The 27,867-nt window shown below is 44.3% G+C and overlaps 1 protein-coding gene across 2 annotated transcripts in view; it reads right to left on the bottom strand.

Moving 5' to 3' along the window:
- LOC119384077 (ras association domain-containing protein 8) overlaps window positions 1-27,867 on the bottom strand; it is a 63,478-nt gene that overhangs the window by 17,752 nt on the left and 17,859 nt on the right. Inside the window, exon 2 of one of the 2 annotated variants that reach the window (XM_049412757.1) lies at window positions 12,472-12,748. In XM_049412757.1, the coding sequence (XP_049268714.1) occupies window positions 12,472-12,748 (277 nt within the window). Of the gene's footprint in view, window positions 1-12,471; window positions 12,767-27,867 lie in introns of both variants that reach the window. The other variant, XM_037652358.2, reaches the window with a different exon arrangement.

Below are 27,867 nucleotides of genomic sequence, written 5' to 3'. Positions count from 1 at the left end.
GGCCCGGATGGCCTGACACCCCCTCCCCCCTACTTTCCTTTTTTATTTATACCCTAAGAAGAGCACATGCCAGGTTCTCCCAGCTGACGCTGATCGCCCTTCGGAAAAAAATCTTGTATCCAACCCTGTGTGCTATGAAATATCAAGAGATGCTTTTGTGTGGCACTTTTCGTATGAAACTGAAAAAACATGCTGTTCCCGCAGATGTGTTACATTCAACCACCGGTGCGCTACCGTTGGTTGCGCGCTGAGATGGTTTCGTAAGCGTTCAGTCGGCGACGCAAAACTGCCTTGCTGCAACGGGTTGAAATTGTAAGGCTCGAGTAGGCCCCGAAAGCGACGATGTGAACGCGAATACTCTTGGCGGATCGTGTTATTTACGAGTACATGTCGGAAGGCAATTCAGTAAAATACTAGCTAATCGGCGCCTACTTTCTGGAGTAACTAACGCGTTTCATGTTCACTTTTCACGTGCGTGAAAAGCGGACCTTTCTTACATTTTATTCGTGCGGTAGCTCTATGCAAAACATACATCAGTGACTACATGGTTTCAAAAACAACAAACAGGACAGCGTTTTTTTAAAAAAATAAGATGCACAATACATTAGGTCGACATAGCTGTCCCTTATGAAATACACTTTGAAATGGGTCAACAGCACTTTCTTACCGTCATCGCTGTGCTCAGCCGCGTCGCGCGCCAATGCCTCCTCCCAAAGATCCTACACCACACGCATGATATTCCGATAGCTATGTAACAACACTTCATTCGCTACACTAAAAACAGACAAAATTTATAACCAAGCGCAAAGCTTCAGTCTCAGCGACGACCGGCTTACATGTTACTCGGTGACAAACTTGTACCTTCTTCTCGTTGCGAGGCAGTTCTTCACATGTAATTATTGCCAACGTAAGAACTAGGAAGTGCCGGTAACGTGTACAGGCTCGTCTGACATTTTTATGCCCCGATTGCCGACTATCAACGCAGATACAAGCAAGAAGTTATAGCAACGATAGCAATACGATTCGGACACAAGCCTCCAACATGGCGCCGAATCAGTAGTTTCGTGAAACCTCCGACAGATGGCAGCAATTTTGCATAAGGTCTATTTGCTCTCCACTCAGTATGACGAGATGATTCACGGTCATTGACCAAGTCGGATGAGATGATCTGACGTTTCGGAACCGCATACGGCTTCCTTGTTCACTGAGCAGGACTCGAATTCGTTGTCAATTATATAGGCAGAACGTGACGCAACGAGCATGCGTACACGGCAGGCATAGTTCCTGGTGTCCTGTTCATTGTAGCTGGCATCGACTGAATACAGCAGCAATGCAAGTACAGGGATGCAACAGCCCAAATAGGATTTGGAGCAATTTTTGGAGTAGCAAAATGTTGCTTTTGGATAGCAAAAAATCCAAATTTAGAGCAGGTTATGAAAAGAACCCTGCATTTTTTAGCCCGAAATCCCAAATTTGGAGCAGTATAACAAAGAAGGCTTATTTTAAGAAAACAAAGCAAACATATGTAGAAACCATTCAACATCAGCTAATTCGTGCACAGTGCACGTGAACACTGCTATTTCAAAAAAAGCATTGTGGTGAGCCACCCCACAGTGCAAACAATGACTAAGTCCACATTAGATTTTGCAGAACCTGTCAAATAATTCAACAGGCACTGGAAATACTAATGTGGACCTGCGAACCTGGTAACCAGGAAATTTGGGAGATTCGTAAGGCAGGAGCAAGTGGGGGTAGCGAAAAAAGAAAACTGGCGTACGCTTTTGTCTCTTGTTCCTCAAGGCTGCAGAAACGCCATACACAGCAGCTCCAAATGATTGCCAATAAATTTTTAGACGTCAGCAATCATACTAGTACTTGTAATTACATGGCGCGTGCACGAATGAGTAATTAAGGAACAAAATGTGCTGTGTCCCTGACAGCTAGTACTGATAGCCCCTTCAAAATCTCAGTATGCTTTTCCGCAGGACACCAATGTACTGCGGCAAAAGTGGCTTAAAAAGCGTTCTGCACGCAATAAAACAAGCATCAGGAAATTTGAGAACTACTGTCCTTTTCTATTACGATAGCAACTATATGGACACTCTCGACGATTTTTTGCCGTCATCTCCCGTATAAAGTCCAAATTGATAAGATATCGCTGTGCATAGTATGTTCTACCGTGGGTAAAAGCACGCGAATGCGGGCGACGAACGCGGCTGAAGCAGGTATCAAACGAGCCAGCCCATCTCCGTCGCTCAGAGGGCATATGCGATAACACCACTCCGCTCGGGAAGCCTGCCATCAAAGCATAGAGGAAACGCCCCGCCCGTCTTGAACAAGCATGAAAAGAAGCGAGAGGGGGGTGGGGGGGGGGCTGTCACTCGAACAGCAACTTTGAACATTGATTCTAAGGTCGCGGTTGCAATCGCTGGTGTGCGCGCTGTCTCGGCAGCCATCAGCGGGCGGCTCGTATATCCTGCTACAGTGCGAAGACAGAAAGACAATCTTTCCCTGGAGCGGCCGTATTCTCTTGCACCAACGTTTTGTAGAGTTACGCGAGATCAGATACAAAAGAGTTTGCTGTCAGCCTCACTTCGTATACCGTTACAATTTGTCGCTATCGCATTCATTGCTTCGTCTTTGCGGTGAAACTGACTTTCTTTTTTCTTTCGCGAGGGGTTAGGGTCTGCGCGTCTGTATTGGATGACTATGCCCACGCTGCAGATGACCAACGCGGCCTCCATTTCTTGCTCAAATTTGCGCAACTGGGAAAGTTTTAAGCTGGTCGGGCATTTTGGCGCAGCGTGGCGCAATTTTAACCAATTTCACGATTTTGGCTCAGCTTGGCGCAAAAATAAGGAATTGTATCAAATTGGCGCAATTGGCGCAGCTGTTGCATCCCTGCAAGTAGCAGTAGGGGCCAAGCAATGAATGCGGTAGCAACAAATTGGAATTTTATACAAATAAAGGCTAGCAGCTCTCCTTTAGGAAATGCGGCCGCTGAAGCAAGCAAAGTGACTTATCAGGGCATGCAGATTTTTTTTCAAGGGTGGGGGGTCAACCACCTTTTATGTAGGTTTGTGCGTGTTTGTATGTGTGCATGCGTATATGCACATGCAAAATTGAAAATTTCGAGAAGAGATTCAAACCCTCCAAACCCCTCCCCCTCCTTTCAGCAAATTGGCAGTGGATTTTCCCTGATGGTAGCCCAAATTCCCTGAGTTTATCCAGACTGTCCGAAATCCCTGAGAATTCCCGGTTGGTTGACACCCTGCATACTTCACCTGACATACAATGTGGTTGTTGCATACGCGTATGAAAAATTTACTTTTGCGTATTTTTTAAAGATATCAAGGCTGCGATGGATCCGGTTGTGCCGACACAGCAATATTAGCTGTATATGTTGTTCCAGTGAGGTTCCTTACCTCAGGCAGTGGAGCACGAGAGTATTTATTCAGGCACGGAATATTTGTTTAGACTTGTGACATTGCACAAGCCTTACAAACCCACCAACTTGCAAACTGAAGTCTCGCAGTGGGAGTTAAGGCAGCGCCGATCGCGCTATTTACAATCAGGCCGTCTACGCCGCGGGAGTTTGACACGGGCGCATTACAAAAAAGAAAAGCTCTACATTCCTGTATTTATAGTTTATAGAAGCTAACTTCACTCCGCTGCAGCCTACCTCACAGAGCTTTGGCAGCACTTGAAATCGGGAGTGACGAAGCTTTCAAAAGGTAACACTTGAGGGCCGCGTGAATACCTGCTGATCACTAGGACCTAACCTAGCCTTAACTCTGCGTTTGTAACCACGTTTTGTCCATTTCCTATGAGTAACTTTGCAACTTTGCAACTTTCATGTTAAGTGGACACTGCATGAGCGAAAGTGTGTTGCATTACATTGTGCAGCGTCGTAAAAATACCCGAAAATGTGTCAAGCTGAGGAAACACTAACGCCCACTGTGTCCATACTTCACCATAACTGCTTCTTTCAATGCATATGTTTGAGAATATCACACTGTCGAGCCACTAATTTACAGTAAACAAAGCAAGAACGGTACGATTGAAAGATCTGGCATAAGCATTGACGATCCTTTTACTATTGCAAATGAATTCAACGTGTTCTTCCAATCTGTTTTTACTTTGAAAGCATCGCATGCACACTTACAACCTTACATGCTTCGTACTTCGATGTCCGAAGTAAATTTAAGCAAGAACGGCATTTTTAATCTCTTGCGTAATTTAGACATTAAAAAATCACCAGGTCCGGACAACATATCGAATGTTTTTCTCAACAGGTATGCAATCTGGGTAGCAGAGTACTTATATATAATTTACAAAAAGTCGTTAGAATCCTGTGTGATACCTGATGACTGGCGCTCTGCAAGAATAGTTCCGATTCACAAGTCTGGGTCCCCTTTAGAATTAAATAATTACAGACCAGTTTCTTTAACATCCACAGCTTGTAAACTGCTAGAACATATTTTATTTAAAGCGATTATGACACATCTGGAGGATAATAATTTACTTCATGCAAATCAACATGGCTTTAGGGCTGGTTTATCCACTATAACACAGTTAGCTGAGATAACGGATGATTTTCTAAGTGTAGTAAATATGAGGGGTCAAATTGATGCAGTATTTTCGGACTTTTCCAAAGCGTTTGATGTTGTTCCGCATGCTGATTTAGTAACCAAACTGCATTCTATGGGCATTGAATTCAATATCATTCGTTGGATAGCATGTTATTTGTCCTCAAGGAAACAGTATGTTGCGGTCAATGATTGTGTTTCCGATACACTGGATGTACACTCGGGAGTGCCACAAGGCTCGGTACTCGGCCCCTTAATGTTCTTAGTTTATATAAATGACATTTATTTATCTGTTCATTCGCCTGTGAAGATCCGACTGTTTGCCGACGATTGTGTGGTATATGCTAATGTGACTGACCATTCCGACCAAGTTCGACTCAATGATACGTTGCACTCAATTAGCGTATGGTGTGAAACATGGGGATTGAAGCTTAATACTTCGAAGACTGCGTGTATTACATTTAGCAACAAAAAAGAACCCTTGGAATTTTCTTATACTATTAATACTGCTTACATTAAAAAAACCAATCAAGTAAAGTATTTAGGTGTTACAATTACAAACAGTTTAACTTGGGAAACACATATAGAAAATGTGTGCAGCAACGCGCTAAAAAAGCTCGCATTTTTGAAACGAAAATTGCGTCGTACGTCATCAACCGTAAAATTAACTGCATACAAGACTCTCGTCAGACCGAAATTAGAATATGCGGATCTGATATGGAGCCCGCATCAAAAGTACTTAATCGGGAAATTAGAGTGCAAAATCTGGCCTTGAGGTTTATATACACCACATACTCGCGTTTTTCAAGCGTGTCCGTTCTTCGCGACAGGGCAAAATTGAAAAAACTAGCTCATCGCAGAAATGTATCTCGTATGAAATTTTTATATCAGCTGTACCACGGTCACTATAAAATTCCTCGTGAAAGTTACTTAACTGAGCCCCCCATGCGGTCGGGTCGTACAAACCACAACAAAACCGTTAAACAGCCATTTAGTAATCTTAAAATACACCAGCATTCCCTTTTTCCGCATGCAATATCACTATGGAATAAATTACCCGAAGAAGTAGTTAACGCTAATACAACAGAATCGTTTGTTCAGTTTTTAAATAACCTTTCGTTTGACATGTAAAGCTATGTTATGCTGAACAGCTATGTTGGCAGTTGACTCCCACGTTCATTTTTTTATGTATAGAGAATTTACCTCATGTGTTGAATTGTTGTATGTGCATGTTTTATCACGGTTATAATGTTGTGTGTTTGGAATTGCGAAGCATATGTTGATTGTAGTTTGCGTTTACTTTACCGGTAATTTAGCGACTGTTGTAATCAGTATTGTTGTTATTGTTTATGTTAATGCTGTTCCCACTCCTGCTTGGGCCCGAATAGGGCCTGCAGTATTTGTAAATAAATAAAAAAAAAAGAAATACTTTTATTGCAAAAATACCTCAGAAAACAGAAAGCTATGAGTGACATTTTCCTAGAGTAGGAAAACTCTCTGCAAGGGCAGTACATGAAGGGAGCAAGCTATTGCAAAAAACAGAGCACACTCTGAAGTAGAATATAGAAATTTTAAAAATTAGCGTAGTCAACATTCAGTCAATAAAAATAGAAAAAAAAAGCTTTTTTTAACAACGGCAAACAAGGAAACTATGCAAAGCACTTAATAAGCTGGAAAGAACCTAAAAAGCCAGCAAGCTGCGAAAGAAACAGCGCCAGCCTGTAACTTTGCCTTCTCGCGTTGCAAAGACCCATTTTTTCCATTCACTATGAAGTCATCCATCCGAATAATGTCGGTGGCGTCAAAATGTTTCTCGCACTCTAACGCGTTCAGATCGAAGGTAAATCCGCCAGCTTCCTGTCGCGGTACTGCACGTTTCCATTCACCCCTCTCATCGCCGTCCCTCGGCAAACTAAACACCTTTTTGCTCGTACCTCTGTAGCCGGAGCGACAACCTGGTACACAGCAACACTTTGGCATCGTCACTCACGTACGCTATCCGTGTCTTCGCACACATTTCTCACAGCCATCAGCCGCACAAATTTAGAAAAACCAGGAAAACTAAACGCCGACGCATTCCTCAGGCCTCCCAGTTTAGGTGACCATGTCACCTAAACCATGTGCTCGCGGTGTCTCGCGTGCTCCTGATTAGCGAATAATGGCAGGTAAAGTTGAGGTTGTAGGCTGCACACTGTGTACACAAATAAAACCTGAGAATACATTTTTCTTGACAACAAGACACCAGAGCAAAGTTTTGCTGCAGCAAAATAATTAAAACTGTAGATTTACGCACAATGCAAACTGATAACAACCATGAAGTGAGCACACACAGCAAGGGTCCTTTTGGCCCGTTATATCTCGCGAACAAAGCAAACAAGGACGTGTGATATTAAGACCGTGCTTTCACTGACATAAGCGCTCTTTGATAAAAATTGCCGTCAAAATTGAGACCACAGTTTTTTTTATTTTATTTTTTGAAAATTAGCATTTTTGAAAAAACTCACTTCTTCAACTATTTTTTTTTCTTCTTTTGCGCTGCCCGTAGGAAAACAATCTTCCACAGAAATGTTGCACAGGCTCTTTTCAATGTGACACTGTTTTGAAGCTTCTGTGTGAAATAGGAAAGGTGCCAAAGTGCATCAAACGTAGCGAACTTTGTTATTTGGGCCATGTTTGCCCTTTTTTTCACATTTTTTTTTCCTTTTGAGGACTGCATAAAAAAGCATGAATGTAATTCAACGTAATAAGTGTTAAAACCAGCAGAACAAATTTCCGACACTACGTTTAAAGTTCGCGTTAAACTCGGCTGTGAAATCCAAAAATATTGCAGTGAGCTAAAACAGGCTGCCCGCATGGCCACCTTCAAATATTTTTTTGGCGCGCTAGGAGTGTTTCATGGAAATAAGATTTTCGGTTCCGTGCAATTTGAATGTGCCCACATAACATATAAAAAACGCAGGCAAAACAAAAATATCAACCGATCAGGCACGTTCGGTCTCTCGTGGAATCACCCAATAGACGAGCACCAGAGTTACTGTTAGTCATGTCCGGTGCTCTCTACAAAAAAATTCGTCTAGGAGATCTCTTTATAGATTCCTTTTATGCACTCAAACCTCATTACAATAAAGTCTCATCTGATAAGAAAATAAGTTCGTTATATCCAAGAATTCTTTATAAATGCATATTCGTAACACAAGACTACTCTTCAGTTACTTCGTGATATCGAGGTTTGAGTGTATTTCCATATAACCTGCTGCTAGTGATGTCCAAATTCGTATATATATGTAGTTCAATGTGCTGTCTAAGTTATTCATTTTTTTAATCGGGATTATCCAACACTATATTTTAATTTAAAAAATCAAATCTAACGTTAAAGTAGCGACATGTTCCAATGTTCGAATTATAACTGGAATGTGTTCCTTTCACATTAAAGGAACTTGTAGTGGGAACTCGTTTCAAATTTAGGAAGGACTGAGGAACCAGCTATCGCTCCTGTTTTGAAGGAATGTGTGCAACACTGCGTTCCGTGACACGTCTTCACATCCCCTTCCCATAGTGTGAGTAATCGCAGCTACGGAAGATTCAGGTTAATAAGGCAACTGGCCAAGTCAACAAATAACCCTTTACTGAAAAACCAAAAAGACGCACACCATCAAGGAAAAAGTAAGGACAGGACAGAAAGGGCGTCACTCGCAACTAACTTTATTCCCAGAACATCAGCATCATATATAAACCACAGCGACCCTGCGCGCGCACATCGCCTCACACGCTCGTCAAAAACCCGCGATAACAAGATTAACTAATCGAAAAATGAATCGATGACACTAAATTCACCCCCACGCAGAGCAACAGATGTGTCACCAACACAGCATTCTTTTTTCTTTCTAATATAGTAAGCTTCCATAATTTCACGCGCTAAGACATCGTTACTCTTTCCAAGAACAGAAACACTGGCAAACCCAGGCTCACACTTGCAGGAACCACAATGCACAGGCAAATGTGCTGAAAGTTTATTTTTCACCGAAAGTTCGTGCTCCCTCATCCTGTCGTTTATGCACTGGCCTGTTTGGCCGATATATACCCTACCGCAACCGAATGAATTGATCAGTCAGTGATATACCAGAAACAAGCACCGATATGCATTCATGTGAGCAGTGAGCCTTAATGTGAAGTATATGACGCTATTTATGCTCCAAAACACATTTATTTACATGGCAGAGTTAATGCAATCGAAATTAAAAGTAATCAGTAATTTCCAGTTGCTTGCGTTTCCTCTGTCACGACTCCTTGAACATCATTTGCAGCTTGCCCAAGAGCTCTAGCGCAGCATCCAAATTCTCATCCGCTGAGAAATGCTGCTGTTTCATTGTTTTACATCTCTGGAAAATTTAGTTGGGTTTGGTTTTGCAACACATTGTGATCACTTTGGGCTGAGTTCTGCGAGGAGCAATGAAAACCAGGGGCTCCCAGTTGGAATTAACCGTTGTGGATACCGATGCATTCGAACTATTTGGAGTTTTCCCCCATAGAAATGCACAGGGCTCTGCCGGGACCGAGTGTCAGTTCAAATTAAGTTTGTTGGAATAAACCAAATTCGAATTAATGAGCTTTTACTGTATACCAAAAGTGGTATGGAGTGACAGGAGTGTAGGACAGACACAAATGACAGGTCTTCACATGAAAATTATAAAATGCACGTCATGTACAGCATGATTTACAAGCCACAATCATGGTGCCCTTGCAGCCATTCCACTAGCTTGACATGAATGCCTTGATCTAAGACAAACAATGTGGTGTATGCAGCCTTGATCGAGAAGCCCAAACAAGATGTACTGGGAGAGCAGGACACCATGCTTTACTGCAACACACAGAATTGTTGGGAAAGTCTGCCCATTGTGTGACATTTAAATTTAGGCACCCTGTATTAAATCTTCTGGAAGTATACTAAAACAGTACTACAGTAAAACCCCGTTAATTCGGACTTCACGGGACCAGAGAGAATGTCCGAATTAACCGAGGGTTCGAATTATCGCGAATACAATCAAAACACTAGAAAAATGTTTCCGCCACCACCAGACTTGAAGTCGGTGATCGCGGTTTGCTTCGCGGAGGCAACGTGCAAGGAAATCACAATTTTGCTAAGTTCCTGAAGGTGGCTGTCCGCGCACACTGTGCCGCAAAGCGGCGGTCTAGCTGACGCAGCCAGGCTTGAAATATTTCGGCCGTCATCCAAGCCTTTCTATTAAAGCGGTAGTCGACAGGCAGCTGCTTAATGTTCTTAAAACATCTTGGCTTCGCAGCCTTTCCTATCACCAGCAGCGGCAGCTACTCTGTGCCGGTCATGTTCGTAGCCAGAAGAACCGCCGCTCTTTACTCCGTTTCCCGCCGACGCACGGGTCCCCCTTAAACACGATCGTCTTGTCAGGCAGAGCCTTATAGAACAGCGCTGTCTCGTCAGTGTTGAAAATGTTGCACAGCTCGTACGTAGAAAGGCGTGCGTAAAGTCCGGAACGCCAGGCCTGCACAACGCTTCACCGCGCACGTTGCGGAACACCAGGGGTGCTATCGCGGAACGATGCCTTATGCCATATTCTACGCTATTCTTATCATCCACCACTCGTGGCTGGCTGATCGCGCTGATAATGCGGACGGACCGTCGCCATGTTGCCTGTTGCTGATGACAGTAGCGATGCACTGCCTTTCATTGTGTATGTGCCTCCGAGATGCAAAGCTCGTTTTAAATCTCGGAGGCCATAATCCGATCTCGTTACCTCGTTTTAAATCTTGGAGGCCATAGTCCGATCTCGTTACCTCGTTTTAAATCTCGGAGGCCATGATCCGATCTCGAAGTTGCTCAGATGCGCCGTGGATTTCGGCTGCGAATCCGAATTATATCCGAACCGCGGCCGTGGCGGTATCCGCTGCTGCTTCCCCGTCTCGACCCGACCTCGGTCGGGAGTTCGAATTAACCGAAGCGCGGTCGAATCTGTCCGAATTAATGAGAGTTCTCAGCCATAGAACAATGCACATTTTGGACGGGACCAGACGCCGCGTCCGAATTAACCGAAATTCCGAATTAACGGGGGTCGAATTAACGAGATTTTACTGTACAAGTTCTTTAAAGCGAACTACATACAAGTACTGCTTACTGTAATTTGTACAGTCAGCAGAGTAAAACGATTAGAGGCCAGATTTTTAGGCATTAAAAAAGCACGCTTTACGTGCCAAAAAATGGCAGGCAAAACGTTGTACACCATAAAATAGGCGTGCGCGATCTGCATCCACGACAGGAAAACGAAACATGTTATTGTTGATTATGACGGAGGTGACAACAGTTGAACATAGCCATGCAACTATCTGACACGGTTCCCAGAAGGTGGTCTTTCCATGTATTCTGTAGCATGGCAAGTCGAGTGGTCCAATTAACACACTCCTGAGAGTGTTTCTTTTCGGCACGACTGAGAGCAGGAGCAGATAGCCAGAGTGACCCGAAGGGAGAGATGCCTCCTATTGGCCACTACAAATCACATAGAGCCAATTTCTCCCCTGGCGGTGAAGAGCTTAAAATGTAAATTACACAACAGCACAATTTTCTATGATGGCTCCTTCGCGGTTTCGCATTCGCCAACCGCTTGCGACCTGTCAGCGCGGCAACGTATGCTGGCTGGCACGTCCCACTTACTGCTGCTAGCAGATGTTTTACAGGAGTTGGTTGCACTAAAAGACTAGGCTGAACCCCACAGAGTTCTGAACAGTCAACGTTGCTCGGTACCATGAATGGGGGTCTCAAACTGCACCCGAAAGCAAAACTAGAGGCTAAATTGTGTTCACATAGGCGCTGATCTTGAAAATAGGCATTATGGGCATTTGTAGACACTGAGGCACGAACACTGAAATAGGCATTTAGGGGCACTACAAACACTGTAACAAAGTCTTCCTTAGCCTCTAATTCATGCTCATATATGAAAGTGGGGTGACAGGAGCACAAGGAGCAAAATAGGCATTTGCCTAAAATCTGGCCTTTAATTGTTGCTTTTCTCTAACTCAATGCAGAACAGTTACAAACTATTTTATTGAGCTTAATAATGTAATCTCGCGGTCTGTTAGAAAACTCTGATTAAGCGGTATGGGCCGGTTGAAATCGTTTGACATAGTAGCGGCTTTTAGACTACATAACACTCGCCTGTCTATTCCCATGGCCACTCGAAATTAGTGGTAGCATAAGCGTGTGTCTCTAGCTCCTGCAGTCTTATTTTCCTCCAAAAGACCACAAAAAAGACGTCTTGGTGTATGCTGAGCGATTCACAGCAGTTGCAAAGAGTGGGCTATCACTAACAGCTGTTTAATTAACGAGGCATAGGCTCAAGCAATAAAAACCACCAAGCAAATTGTGCTACAAAGTACTCAGCAGGCAGCTTTGCGAATTCCATGCACGGTCCCCTGCAATGTTATTCTGCAATGGCCGCCGCTCATGAGGATATCTGTTACGAGTTTCGTACACATGAAAAAGAAAGCTGAATAAAATTATATAAGGCTCCAGTTGGCTTGAAAAATTCACTGTTGTGTTTAACACATGCACAACACATGATACACTTGAGAGTTCATAACATTTGAAATATGGCCGGACAATCCCTTTAATTACCTCAATCTGAACTGCATAGCGAATACAAAGCACACCACACTGCTAACCAAATTCCTGGTTTAGAAAAACCACAAGCAGTCACATGCCCCAAGGAATTGACTGAAATTAACACCTTTCCATACATAATGGTGAAACGGTGCGAATGACGGTGAAAGAACAAGCAGGACTAGTGCTTTGTCCTGTTCATTCTTTCGCCATAATGGACACCCCAAGTTTTCTCTTTGGTGCTAAGCGACTCACGTGCCAGCCTTGGACACTGCGGGACCGCACCGTCTCAGCAGGAAGTGGACATCTGATGCACAGCGTCCCCAGCGGGCAAGCAGCCGCAACGGCCGATCGGAGGGCGCCAAGGGGCGCTCGGAGCGACGGCTGCGCTCAACTAGAGCAAATCGGCCGGTCTGTGCAGTTGCCTGAGCCAGCGCATACACCACATCCTGACATGTGGTGGCCTCAGTTACACCACACACCACCCGCTGTGGCCCACCTTCCAGCCACACCCGCAGCTCCATTGATCCATCTGCAAGGTAGACCTCTCCTGTTGTAACAACCACAAGCGCTCCTAGGAATGTAGCATTTTAATGTCATTTATGTACCAAAACTACAATATGCTTATCAAGCTCGCTCTAGTCAACAGCACCAGATAACGCGGACCACCTGGGGTTCCTTAAAGGGACACTAAAGGGAAATACTAAATTTACGTGGATTGTTAAAAAAAAGTCACAGTTTCACTGCAACGGCAAAGCAATGAATGTGATAGCAATAAATTGGAATGTAACGCGGAGAACGGAAAGCAGCTCGAAATTGCCAGCGCGTCGCTCGAGCCCAACGACGCACTAAAAGAACGCACACAGGATGAGCGGGAACTATCATGCATCACAGCTCGACACTTGAAGCACACTGCTCAAACATAAAGCAGGACGCACAGGACGAGCGCGAACTAACTGTCACAGGTGTTACTTATTTCTGTTTGAACAGCGCGCTCCTTTCGCAAACGCGGACGCTGCAGCGAGCGAAGTGACCTTCGTACCCCTCGCTCCACCCCACCGGTCGCCCCTTCTTTCCACGAGATAAGCGCACGAAGGCAACCACGCCCTGTAGGGCGAAGAGCAACGGAGTTCGCAGGAGCGGGGCGACGATCTTTAAAGCGCGCTACGCACGCACATCGCGCCATCTATGTGGTGACTAAGAAAGCATGCTGAAGTAAATGGTGTATATAAATAGCTTGCTGTTAGCAGGCTGGAAGACAGTACTCTTCGTGGTCTAACCGTCTAACGCCGCGTGCTGCGAAGCGAGAGGTTGCCTGTTCGATTCCGCACGTCGGAAAGATTTTCTGGATTATTTTTCTTTGTGGCTTGTGTGTGTGTGTGTGTGTGTATATACAGGGTGTTTCAGCTAAAAAGCACCAAGTATTAAAAAATTAAACATAGGTGCTACGCATCTCCAATTAGTGCAATATTGTTCTGAGACATATAGAGCACGTGAGAATATTTTTCCCAATCCACCAAGCTCGGTAATTAACAAAGATTACTTAATGAACTTTTTAAATAGTAACTCTAGAGAAAAGTTTTCAGTACAAAAGTTGTAGCACTTGTTCAGAAACATCGAATTTTTAAATCTATGCTAAGATAACTCCCCTGCGTAATTTTTTTCCAGCCTTTATTGAAAGCGCGCGAATTTTAAAAAATAGCACGTAACTATCGCCAAAAGCGCGCAGTTTCTAGTGCCCTCAAATGTAAGTTAAACTAATTATCAAATGCTGCTCCGCGCACGAAGGTCGATTGAGCAGGCTACCGGTGACTGCGATGGACGCTAAATGATAAAAGAGGCGTACCATCTAAAAAACAAAAACAAAAGATCTACGAAAGAGCGGCCGTCCCGTGTGAGTGCATCTTTTATCTCGGTCCTTCATCACCCTGTCACCCTCACCCCTGCCAATATGTTTCTTCATTGGTGCGAAAACAAAAGAAAAAACACCTACGCTGCACCAAATGCTGCCTACGATATCATGTAGCATTTGCTCATTGGCTGCCGTTCTTTCGTTGAAGAATTTTTTCGTTGTTGCAACGATATCCTCATTTTGTCGCTTGACGTCCATCGCAGTCGCCGGTAGCCTGCTCAATCGACCTTCGTGCGCCAAGCAGCCTTTGATAATTCGTTGAACTTACATTTGAGGGCACTAAAAGCGCCGCGCGTTTGGCGGCAGTCGCGTGGTATTTTTTAAAATTCGTGCGCTTTAAAGAAAGGCCAGAAAAAAATTAAGCAAGGAAGTTATCTTAACACAGATTGAAAAATTCGACGTTTCTGATCAAGCGCTACAACTTTTCTATTGAAAGCTTTTCTCTAAAGTTGCTATTTAAGGGGGGATGCGGGTCTTTGAGACCGAAAATCAGAAAAAAAAATCGAATTTTTGAAAATGTTTTATTTGGATTCTGCCGCTACTAATGCATAACCTCGCCAAGTTTCATGCGTCTTAGATCAGTATTGTAGCCGTGACAGCATTTTATGTGCCGTCAGCGAGCTAAATTTTTAGCGATGAACGCGTAAAAAAACGGGCTTATTCAGCGCCGCGCTGTTGCCGTTCTACGTTACCTACGGCAGCCATCTTGGTCGCATTCGAAAGAGCCGCGCTTTTTCTTGAATATCCCGCCGCCCTTGTTTCCGTCCACTCAGAATTCACGTAGAAAATCCGCGCCAAAAAAAGGTCCCTCCGCGTGAGCCTATTGGCACAGTGAGCCCACGTGACTAAATAACGCCTTCCGATTCGTCGGGCCTCCCGCGCTGTCTGCTACAGTGCACGTAAAGCAGCAAGTTGATGTCGCCGTAGTATAACTGTGTTGTTCTCGTCGATTTACGTCCGTAAAGTTCCAACCCGCGCAAGCTGGCAAGAAACTGGAGCAGGCGTTTTTATCATCCTCAACAAAGACTGCACGTTGCGGCGGCTTACTGGCACGGCGACAAGTGAGCTAGACGAAGTGCGCCGCAGCCGCCGGGAGTGAATTAGGCCTACGCTCTCGGCCGCGTTTTGGAACTTTGATCGTGGCGAAGCCGTATCGAAAGTTGCACAGCGCTCATAAATTCGAAAAAAAAAAAAAGAAGCGAGATCACGGCTCGGGTGCATCAGAAGTGCATCCAGCGGAGGACGGCGTGGTGGCGGAACGCGATTCATCGGTCGAAATGCCGACTTCACCTGTGTCGGCGGCCGCCTCGACGACGTCAGTGATAGGAAGCGTGGTAGAAGGATCGACACGACGCTCTTGACTAGCACCGATCGTGCGCAACAGCAGAAAAAGACTGAAGATAAGATCTCCGGCTTATCGGCAACTTCCGCTAGCGAGCGCAAGCTGCGTACGCTCGCTACAGCGTGCGAGGGCTCTGACCCGTCGGCGGCTAACTACGGCATCGTCGACTTCTCCGCAATCAACAAACTGCTTGAAATGACATGCACTGGGGCCGTTTCGATTGGAAAATGTGATAGGCTACTCTCCTGGTGTCTTCTAAGGCATTTATTTGCAAAGTAAAGCATTTTTACTTGTGTAGCGCTCCTTGAAGATACAGAGTTTTGTTTTTTGCTTTTTTCTCAGTTTCAATTTTTTGGCCACCTTTCATTCTTTTAGCGAGCGTTTCTCAGCTTTGGTACACTCGATTCTGATCATTTTTGTATTACTGAGAAGCTGGATGTTTAGTGAGTGCAACAAAGTGTCATATGTTACTATAGAAAAGCGTAAGTTTTTACAAGAGAGAAAATAACAAAAATACATTTTCTCGGTAATCGAATGGCGGATTTTGAAGCTTCACAACTTTTGTTGTAGGAAAGCTAGAACCATGAAATTTGCTTTTTGCACTCTTTGATAACTGTAGAATGCAATGACATTCAATTCAGCAGGATCCGAGTAGCCAATTTATTGAAAAAGTGATTAAACGAAATTTTAATGAATGATTAATTAAAAAAATTGTCGTAAGGGCTACATAAAAACCGAGTTCATATTTGATATTTACACGTGTAAATACATGATCACCGAAGTTTTCATTATCCTAACTTAAATAAAAAGATGCTTCATGTCAAAGTGCCTCTTCCCCCCTTAAAAAGCTCATTAAGCAATTTTTGTTAATTGACGAGTTTGGCGGATTGGAAAAAATATTCTGACGTGTTCTGTATGGCTCTGAATAATACTGTGCTAATTGGAGACGCGTAGCGCATATGCTTAATTTTTTAATACTTGGTGCTTTTTAGCTGAAACACCCTATATATATATATATACACACACACACACACACACACACACACACACACACACACACACACACACACACACACACACACACACACACACACACACACACACACACACACACACACACACACACACACACACATATACATATACAGTGCATGACGGCGGCGACGGGGACAGCAAAAATCAGCAGAAACTGTCCATATAATTGCAATAACAACATGCCATAAGCTCGCATCGTGCCAAACAAATGCTTAGTTGGGCGTCTCGGTGTTTTAGTGGTCTGTGTACCGTTAGTACAACTTAAACTGCCTGCCTCCACGGACGGCCTTCTGATGTAGCATTCACCATGCCTGGAAAAACCACAACTTGTGTTGTTCTCAAAGGTAACACCAAGAAGCTCTTTTTTCTACGAATCAGACTAAAATGCATAAGATGTAATTGATTGGGTCTTGTAATGCACCAATTATATATATATATATATATTTCTGTAATTGATGGTTTGAGTACTCGTTTAATAGACCTTATGCAAAATCTGCTGCCATCTAGCGGCCGCCGTGCGCATTTCAGCCATGTTGAAGGCTAAGCGTGCTCCACATGTGCACACACAGAGCATACTTATCGACATGTGGCGGCTGATAGGAACGGCAATACCAACACATTTTTGTGTGCCGTGTTGCTGAGATTGAAGAAAATGGGATGCTGAAAAAAAGGTTAGCAGGAAACTAGCCTCCATGTATTATTAGATTTCCTTGCGGTCGACGGGAAGCGGCACATCGTTCCGTTGCTCCAGCTACTGCTTACGATTAACGCCGTGTTTACGTTCGTCGTTCTTAATAGATGCGGTATGCGACAGCATCGGCACTCATTGGAGAACACTCTTTCGTGTCATGCCGGAACGAGACAGTTTTCGCGCCGTGTACTTTTGCAGGCACAGACAAACCGACTTCGTGTACGAGCTCCAAAGCTGCATCGCGGCTACTCGCGCATGCCTGCCCTGTTGTTGACAGCATTACTTTGTTTATTTCATTTCGATAACAATTACATGTTAGACAGGTAGCCAGTGCGCACTATCGATTCTCAGCAAACGAAGCGATTGTGCTGAAACGTGTTGTTTGCAGTTTGTTTTTGATTGGTGTAGTTTAGAAAGGTAGCATCTGGCAGGGTGCTTTGCGCGCGTATTGCTTCACTATGCGTATTTTTCAAGCATTTCATGTGCTATCACTGCCGAATTCAGAGGGGCGACCCGGATGGCATGACACACCCTCCCCCCTACTTTCTTTTTTTATTTATATCCCAAGAAGAGCAGATGTCAGGTTCTCCCAGCTGACACTGACTGCCCTTCGGAAAAAAAACCTGTATCCACCCCTGTGTGCTATGAAATATTAACAGATGCTTTTGTGTGGCACATTTCGTATGAAATTGAAAAAAAAAAAAACAATGCTGTTCTCGCAGATGTGTTACATTCGACCATCGGTGCGCTTGGTTACGTGCTGAGGTGGTTTCGCAAGCGTTCAGTCGGCGACACAAAACTGCCTTGCTGCAACGGATTGAAATTGTAAGGCGCGAGCAGGCCCCGAAAGTGACGATGTGAACGTGAATACTAGGGGTGTGCGAATATTCGAAACTTTCGAATATTCGTCGAATATTACATTCGAAATATTCGTATTCGATTCGAAAATCGTGTATTCGAAAAGTTTCGGATATTCGATAACTTCGAATATTCGACAAATTCGAATATGCGATTCGATTATCATGCATAAAATAATTCGTCTTCCACATTTCTGCTGCGTTCGTATCGCTAAAAACGTTGCCGAGAGGAGCGATAAACATCGTAAGTACACGGAGGCATGATATCGGCCTGCGACGAGCGCCCCAATACGTATGATTTATTGCTGGTGCATCTCCGACGTGTAGCGCTGTTGGCGATCATGTAACCGTACATTTTCAATATAATGCGGCCGTAGCGTGCCGCACTACCACTCGTTCACTATGCGGGACCACTTCTGAAGAAAGACAGTGACCCACGTGACTGGTGGCGGACTGTAGGCACCTTCAGATACCCCAGTCTGGCCAAGCTTTGCCGCATGTAACTCCCTATACCAGCCACTTCTGTTCCAAGCGAGTGTGCCTTTTCGGTGGCGGGGGGGGGGGGGGGGGGGTTGTTTCTGTTACAAGGGAGCGCCTGCTGCTTGATCACGTGGTGCAACTCATATTTTTTCATGATAACATGTAGTCATTACTTTCATTGTGCCGTGATATTTGCTTGTGTTGTGATGTGCATTGCGCTAGCCTGGACATTGTGTTCTGGAGATAGCAGTGTATGTTGCGTTGCCAGTCAGGCTGTTAATGTTTTTTTTTACATCGAAAGCTGTTATGAGATCATTTCTCCGGCCGTTTTTGGCGCCGTAGTTGTCCGCCGCCGCCGCCGCCGCCGGTGTCCGTAACCAGTATCGCTCGAAATAAGAAAAAAAACTAAATAAGAAAAAAATCCCAGGATGGAACGAGGTTCGAACCTGGGCCCTCTGCGTGGGAGCCCAGTATTCAACCTCTGAGCCATGCCGGTGCTTGAAACGGCTTTGCAAAAAGGTCCTATACAGGCTTCATGTCGGGAAGGGACCACATTAACATATGCAATATAGCGTGGTAGAAGATTAAAATAAGCACCGAGCATCGCACAACGCGAATTCTGTAACCAAGCGTCAAACAATTGCGAATTGCGCAACGAGTAGGTTGTTGAATGCTTCAAACCCATTACAAAGGGCTCTGCCATAATTCTTCATCGTCATCAGGCGTCGAATCAACAAAGTGCGCATAATCCCTTACATGCGTTTAGCTGGTACCAACGCTCTCTGTAGAATGACGAAAAATGGCACAGTGCCTGCTGCCCTACTTCTAAAAAATTACAATTATTTATAGCGTAGTGGGTTCCTCGCAAGTGCTCTTGTATTGGTTGCCAATGAAGCCCATAAGCGCATGATCCATTACCTCGGGGTCTCAATAAAGTTCTTCCCCCCCCCCCCCCCCCCGTCTCTCTTCCACGTCAAAGTATACAGCATGACGGGAGAGGGAAATAGCGACCGGGCGTCACCCAATGCAAATTACATAACTGGTGGGCCGTTTAAAGATGCCAACCCATTAGAAAGGGCTGAGCCATAATTCTTCATCGTCATCAGTCGTCACGTCAACAAAGTGCACGTAATGCCTTACAGACGTGTAGCTGGTGCCTCGCTTCTCCATAGAATGACGAATAATGGCTTAGTGGGTGCTTCCCAACTTCACAAAAATTTTGATTTGTGGCGTAGTGGGTACCTTTCTAGTGTACTTGTATTGTAGCCCCAAGAGAGCTTAACGGGCTCTAGAAACGCTGCTCTTCCAGCTTTCGCTGTGACTGTGCTGCGGTTTCAGCGCAGGCCTGGCGTTTTTTTTTTAAATAGCTACATGTTAAATAAAATATTGTTACTGTGAAGGCATTTTTCCTTTGATATTCGATATTCGATTCGATATTCGAAGGTGGATATTCGTATTCGATTCGTATTCGAAAAATTTGATATTCGCACACCCCTAGTGAATACTCTCGGCGGATCGTGTTATTTACAATTACATGTCGGAAGGCTATTCAATAAAATACTAGCTAATCGGCGCCTACTTCTTGGAGTAACTAACGCATTTCATGTTCACTTCTCACGTGCGTGAGAAGCGAACCTTTCTTACATTTTAATCGTGCGGTAGCTCTATGCAAAACATACATCAGTGACTACATGGTTTCAAAAACAACAAACAGGACAGCGTTTTTTTAAAAAAATAAGATGCACAATACATTAGGTCGACATAGCTGTCCCTTATGAAATACACTTTGAAATGGGTCAACAGCACTTTCTTACCGTCATCGCTGTGCTCAGCCGCGTCGCGCGCTAATGCCTCCTCCCAAAAATCATACACCACATGCACGATATTCCGATAGCTATATAACAACGTTTCATTCGCTACACTAAAAACAGACAAAATTTATAACCAAGTGCAAAGCTTCAGTCTCAGCGACGACCGGCTTACATGTGATTCGGTGACAAACTTGTACCTTCTTCTCGTTGCGAGGCAGTTCTTCACATGTAATTATTGCCAACGTAAGAACTAGGAAGTGCCGGTAACGTGTACAGGCTCGTCTGACATTTTAATGCCCCGATTGCCGACTATCAACGCAGATAGAAGCAAGAAGTTATAGCAGCGATAGCAATACGATTCGGACACAAGCCTCCAACATGGCGCCGAATCGGTAGTTTCGTCAAACCTCCGACAGATGGCAGCAATTTTGCATAAGGTCTATATTACTTATAAGTAATCAAGACTGTGTTCCAAAATGTCCCACTGGTGGCGCAAATAGTGTACTACATTTTAGACATTCACAAGCATTGACCTTACACTTTGACATAAAATGTTATTTGATTTTAGTGCCGTTTGATATGCACTTACATCACACAGTCCACAGACTCCAGCATTTCACCTCTATCGAAATGATGGAACCTATGTCCTTAAGCCACCGACCAAGCACTGTTGTAATGGTTAGGGATCAAGTAGTTACATTTATTTACAGGTTTCAAATGCCACAATTCAATGGTTTTCAATGACTTTCAAGACCCTATCAATGGTCTTTCAAGGATGAGGAGCAGAATCTCATGCAGGAATTTTTACCATAACAATATTACAAAATGCTACAAACAGTTTTGTTGTAACAGGAACAAAAAAAAATCAGATAAGAAATTTCCAGTCTTGATAATAATAATTTCCTAACATTAATGCAGCTGCTGGGACACCTATAATATCAGGTATTCTTCCTCTGCTCTCTTGTTTTAGATTGCTTTCACCTTTTATGATCTCCTGAAAGCAGTCAAAACAGCAATGACTACAAGTTTTTTTGGTTTTTTCTTCCCCATGTACTCATGCCAGTACAGCTTGGCTCAGTGAACATCAACCAATTAATGCACTGTCAACCTCTTTGCATACAGAAAAGAGCAATAAAAACACAGCCAATCACTAAGTGTGAGAAGCAGTGTCAGCATCCTGTCTTGTGTTCTGGCACGGCCGCTGGATGAAAAAGCGCACGGGTACGGCCTGCCGCGTGCTCTGAAACCGGCGTGACTGGGCTAGTTTCCCGGACCACCGCCACGGTGCCACCGGAGCGGGATCGGTTTCGCAGACGCCCGCTAGATCACACGTGCGGTGTGCTTCTTTTAAAATCAATTTCAATCACAATAAATCAAGATTTTAAATCAAGAAGAATTTTAAATCAAGAAGATTTAAAATCTTCTTTTAAAATCAATTTAGCGTGTACATATTACTTAACTACCAACCTTTCTTGTACATACTTGCAGCTCTTGGGAATTTCTGGTCTTGCCTTGCCCAAGATGCAACTTCGCGCACCGATTGCTTTTTGCGGAAGAAGTAATCCTGTGCATATTTTTCTGGTATCCTAGAAGACCACAACTAACCAATCTGGAGGCACTACACCTTTCCTAATGCATCGAAATTCTTTATTTTGGCTCTGAGTATGTTGGTTCAGATTTAATCATTTCATTTCTAAAAAGTGATCTCAAAATTGCAGCCGCCACTCTTTATTTTACACAAAATAAGATAAACTTTTTCCTTCTTCCAAACATGTTTATAGTACACATACGATACGGTATTACATACAAGTGCCATGAAATAATGCTTAGCATGTGTGCGACCATCTCATATAAGGAGATTCGAGCCACTTTGAAATTTCAGTGACTGTAGCTTCAATACTGACGATTGGGCGAGCTGTTATGGATTAATTAATATGAAAACGGCAAGACGGAAAGAGTGACGAAAATGCTGAAAAACAGACGAACACAACCGCTTGCATTCCTGCGCTTTTCAGTGTTTTTTCCTCTTTCCGTCACGCCTAATGTAATGAATTTAACAGTGAACATAAAATCTGGAATAACTGTGAGAATTTATTCTATTTATTATTGCAAATGTTGTTGCATCCAGTGACCGTGACACCACCTTCCCGTTTTCTCTTATCTCTCGTATTTTCTAGTTCCCACCTTTCAGCCCGAGGCACCTTCGTCATCGGTTCCGGTTGTTTCCGAACGCTATTGCGTTGCGATGTCGTGTGCTGCCCCGTAATGCCATGTGGTACTGATATTGGTTGAAAAAAAAAAAAAGCATGTGTATCCCGTGAAAAGCATGTGTATCTCTTTCATTCAGAGAGTTGGGTTATCTGTGGTCATCGGTGGAATGGGGCACAGGCTCAAACTTACCTCAGAAAAACATGCGGATACAAAAAAGTGCAGAAAAGCGGCTGGTTGGCAACGACAAGATTCCATATCAAACAAATACACATGGCAGGCAACACACACGTTGAGATGAGAGCCACTCACAGGGACAAAGTTTAGGTAGGTCGCTTTTGACAGCTATTCGCCTCGAGATCTTTGAGTGGCGCCCTCTCGCGTGTGACGTCAGAGAGGGGACTCGAGTGCCGCTCTTCGCGTGCGCTCGTTGCGTGATGGCTACTCGACGCTACCGGCCAGTCTGTCCTGCTCGAGTTATTGAAGCATGAATGGGCAAGTTCATTTTATTTAGCAATTTGTACTGAATGTTCAAGCAAAATGTCCAGCGAAATCGAGCGGAGCTGCCGTCAGGAGCACGTTCCGTGTCGATTGCTCTGGTGTCGTCTGCTAGCCATCAATGTGTACATCTGCATGTATGGCGACGATTTCTTTTCGCGACTGTTCTATGGCCGTGGCGCACTCAAAATGACTTTCCGCCCCCTTTTCGATCACTGACTCAGCGTTCGGGGTTCGGCTATCGTGTCTGCGCAATATACGTATACCGCGTGCTGCACGTGTTCAGTTGCCAAGCCTGCTCCTTCGATTCAATTCCTTTCTTCCGCGTTTTAAACGCGTGACAAGCGACGTGTGAGTCATTCATTTCAAATAAATGGTCGTTACAGGCAACAACTTTTGATTAAATCCAAGTTTTCAACAGCTACCGTGTAAGCGTGCCGTAAGTAGTTGAAGTTTGAATAAAAAACAACAAGGTTGAGAGCACGTGTCAAAAGGGGATGCACGACAGTGATATGAAATATATCGTAGGTTGTGCGGAGTTGTCTTTTCTTTATTTTTGCAGCATATTTTAATCCCTAAGTTGACAAATCAGCGTTTCCTGACTCGTTCCCGGCCGTTTGAAAGCATGCTGAACAGAATTAGTGTAATCATACTAACGTAGATAAATACAAAGCTTTCGCATCAAAATCGTAGTAAGATGTATTTGCTATAAAATAGTGTAATTCACTCTCAACAGTCGACTCCTGATAGGGCGTGATGCGGTCGCTGTACTAAAGAGACTCTCAGGGTCCCTTATGCATTTGCCAAAGACGACTCGAAGGCGAAATCCATCTTCTTTTTGTTCAGTCGATGTATTGTTCCTTCCCCGCCCACTTCTGAATGTCTTTTGGACGTAACATGGTTTTGCACTGCCTCCAGGATCAAAGGCATTGCAAGCTTTCTATACATCACCTGGTTTTGCATTGCCTCCGTGATCGACACACCGATCACGGAGGCAATGCAAACCGACGATGTCATGTGACGACGTAATCATGGGACGTGACGTTACGACGTCACAAATTTTGGCAGTCTGTGATGTCATGAGGACGTCATAAGGTAACGTCATCGTGTGAGGATTTTATGCATCACTCGTTTTGAAGCTGCCAACTAGGGTCGCCGACGGTGCATTTTCGCGTTTGATCAGGAATCCAAAGCTTTCATCGTAAAATATTTAACCTTGTTACATCGCGGTCAAAAATAGCAATAACCAGTCAAAGGGGCCAAAAGAATGATGGGAAAGAGCTCTCTTGCTCCTCGTCCTGGACATATTCACCAATTTTTTCTACTGTTTATCAAGCTGTATTATCGGTGGCAAATGAAACACGAACAGCGGAGCAAGGTCCCCAAGCATTAGGAACTGTATAATGCGCGCCGTCCTGTCATCACCATTGACAGGCACGCATACCCGATTAGGCAGCACTGCGCAATCGAAAGCATGAATCTGGCTCACGAGTGGCAAACTGCAAGAGCGTATCTATCTAATCATAAGGGTGCGAACTGCACCACGCACACCACTGCTGGCGTTTCATTCGGAGGCGATAGTACGTGTAACAAGTTTTAATGTGCATCCAACTCGCCCAATCTACGCTAGTTGTCCGCAATAACCCGCTGGTCGATGAAGTTATCAATTTTATTTTGTCAGCAAACGTTTTGTGTACCTACTGCAATTGGGAGTGGAGTGTGAACTTTCGTTCAAGTCTGTTTACATAGCGCTAACTTTTGCGAATAAGCTGTGATATTGATCGCGCTTCGCTCCAAAGCAGCGTAGTCTCTCTTTAACTCGACTGGCGGGACGTTCGCGCTTTCACGTAAGCTATTTCAACGCCATCCAGTCCAGTGAGTGACGCTACGAACTCGGTGGCATGATCCTGACCGCGATGGCTCCGTGTATATAGAAGATACGTTAAATGTTAACATTTCTTAACCTGCAGTAATGCTAGCAGCCATCTAAAGAACTATCATTACACGAAAATACAGCTAGTAGTCGAGGAACGCCGTGCGACGCGAGCAAACTATAACGAAAATGCTGCTGTTCTAGCCGCAGCCTAGCAGACGACAAAAGCCGAATCCCCGCCTTTGCGTCACCGGAGCGCCGTTCGCAGCGCCACCATCGGTGGCTCACCAGGCCAATATGGTAGTCAACAACAACTACAACAACAAAAAAAGGGGGGGCGGGGGTAAACGCTTTCATTATACTCGTCTGTTTTCTTTTTTACGTTATTTTTTCTTATTGTTTTGTTATGCCTCCAGCTTGTCACCCCAATTTTTGGCTTCCCTGTCTACTTACAGTCTGTGCAGACCATAAAACCTTTTGTTTTGGTCTTTTGATGTTAACTGCTGTACAGTCACTGGCGTTCATTGCACACCAACGTGCTTGTCTTCTGGCAGTGTCCGTCATGTCGCTTTCTTCAAAACAACGCTTTCTTCTTTAGTGCCTGATTTTGTATTCCACTTATTATTATGGAGCATATGAGTGGGTATATAACAGTAAATGAAAGAGCAGTAGCAATCCTAGGCACTCATAACCTGTTAGCTAGGGCACCATTACATTTCATCACACGTGTGGAGGACATTTTTTTTTAACCAATAGGTAAGCCGCGGGCACTGGCTAGTATGTTTTTTCTGAAGTTTCAGCATTCCACATAAGAAGTATAATTAGGAAACTAATTAATTATTAACTATTGTTAATCCTGCCACACAGCAGTTTCGTGTCTACGCTCAGCTGCGAACAAGACGTATCATCACAGGATGAAAGATCCTATGAGGGTGTTGCTTCCAGTGACACGACAAGTAGGCAGAATAAAAAGCGCGGGTTTCCCTGATCATGTGGTGACTAGGGCATGCGAAAAAGTGATCTGAGGGATCAAGTCGGCAACAGGCCGGGCACGGGCAGGTCAAGAAAAACCTGTTGAAAAAGCAAAAAATTCCGCAGTCATGCCATATATTCACACACTATCACATAGCTGGCAGATACGGTGTGGATGTGGTTTTTCCGGTGCCCAACAAATTAGGAGGAATTCGCGATCGTGTAAACAAAAAAGCAGAAATGAAAAAAGCAATGAAGAGTATAGGCTGTGGTGTGAAGCATTGGTCTCAAACAATTGAGTGTGCCACGGGTGTTTACCGAAGCCCCCTGTCATGCGGCGCCGCATACATAGGCCAGACAGGAAGGTGTGTTAATGTTAGGATAAGAGAACGTGATTCGGGTGGATGTAGCGATGGCCTATCACATATAGCTGCGCATTGTCAGCAGTGCGGATGTAAACCCCAGTTCAGTGAAACTCGCATAGTCACGGCGTCATAACCAGACAACTCGAGAGATTATCGAGGCTTGGCACATACAAAAGGAAAAAGAGTCATGCATCAGCTTCCCGTCTGTAGCCTTGCAGAACACAGAAATCTTATACGTGAATGGGTAGATATATTTTCGTTTTTTGGTTTTTTTAGTGTTTGTTCACACCAGTTTTCATATGCTTATGTATGGGTTTGTTATCTGTGTGAAGCCACGCATGGGTATATATTTATGTTCTGCGCATGTGAATAAAAGATCAGTTGAGACGGCGCTTGTGTTTCGTGTCCTCTTTTTCGTGTGCAATCGTCTTCCCTTGTGGCGCAGTTTCAGTAGTACGAAGCCCATACTGGGCTGAGGTACTTCTCGATAGGCGAATAACAGAGGCGCAAGGAATTGGTCCAATGACTTCGGCTTCTCTTGGCACAACTTGCGCAACATCTGTTTCAAGGTGTCGTTGAACCTTTCAACCAAACCATTGCATATCGGGTGGTAAGGTGTCGAGCTTAAATGTCGAACAGCAATCAACATATTCACCTCTTCCATAAGCTTTGACGTGAAGCAGGATGCTTGGTCACAAAGATTTTCCTTGGAAATCCTATTCGGGAAAGCATTTTCAGAAGCCCATCTGCTATTGTGGCCGAATCGATTGCGGCCACAGCCACCGTGTCCGGGTACCGCGCGGCGAAATCCACCAGGGTAAGAATGTACTGATGGCCCTTCTCTGAAATCGGCGTCAGAGGTCCAATGATATCTACGACCACACGTTCGAATGGCGTGTAAATCAAAGGCATTCGTCCAAGAGGTGCTTTGCCTACTTTGCCTTTAGGATATGTCCTTTGGCATGCGTCACATGATTAGACGAATCTTCGGACCTCCTCCTGAATACCAGGCCAATAAAACGACTCCAAAACTCGGTCCTTCGTCTTCTTGATACCCTGGTGACCAGATATCGAAGATTCATGTGCCAAGTTCAACACTTGGACACGCAAAGCCTTTGGAACCACCGCTTGTTGAAATGTTTTACCTGGACCCAAGTGGTAAACGTTGTAGAAGTTCCTTTCTCAAACATAAATGAGTGGCATATGGCTCCTTTGCCACGGATGATGGTGTTGACTTTCGCCCTACAAACATCCAGCGACCGGTCTTCCATCTTGTTTTTGGTGGAAAGACTCCTGTGTCACCTCTAAGTTCCCAAATTTAGCAGTTGTCAGCTTCCGGCGATGTCCTTTGCTTGAAACACCAACCATGATTGTGTTATTCATACCACATTCCTCCTTGGGTTTCTCTTCAGAGTTCAATGTTTGATTAGTCGCCGACTTCTGGCTCGGTGACTCTTTCCACGTTGAGTCGGGGTCATTAGCGTCACGCATTTGACTATCGCATTTCCAGTAAAATAGGGCAATAGAATCCGAATACTGCTTCCGGTACCTCGATGCAGCTACCATAAGCCAATAAAATAGTGGCAGTAGTACCTGTCAGCGCATCA

This window comes from Rhipicephalus sanguineus, chromosome 2, assembly GCF_013339695.2.
Source record: "Rhipicephalus sanguineus isolate Rsan-2018 chromosome 2, BIME_Rsan_1.4, whole genome shotgun sequence".
Classification (NCBI taxonomy): Eukaryota; Metazoa; Arthropoda; class Arachnida; order Ixodida; family Ixodidae; genus Rhipicephalus; species Rhipicephalus sanguineus.
The sequence above is the reverse complement of the archived record's forward strand: the minus strand, read 5'-3'. Positions and strand labels throughout refer to the sequence as shown.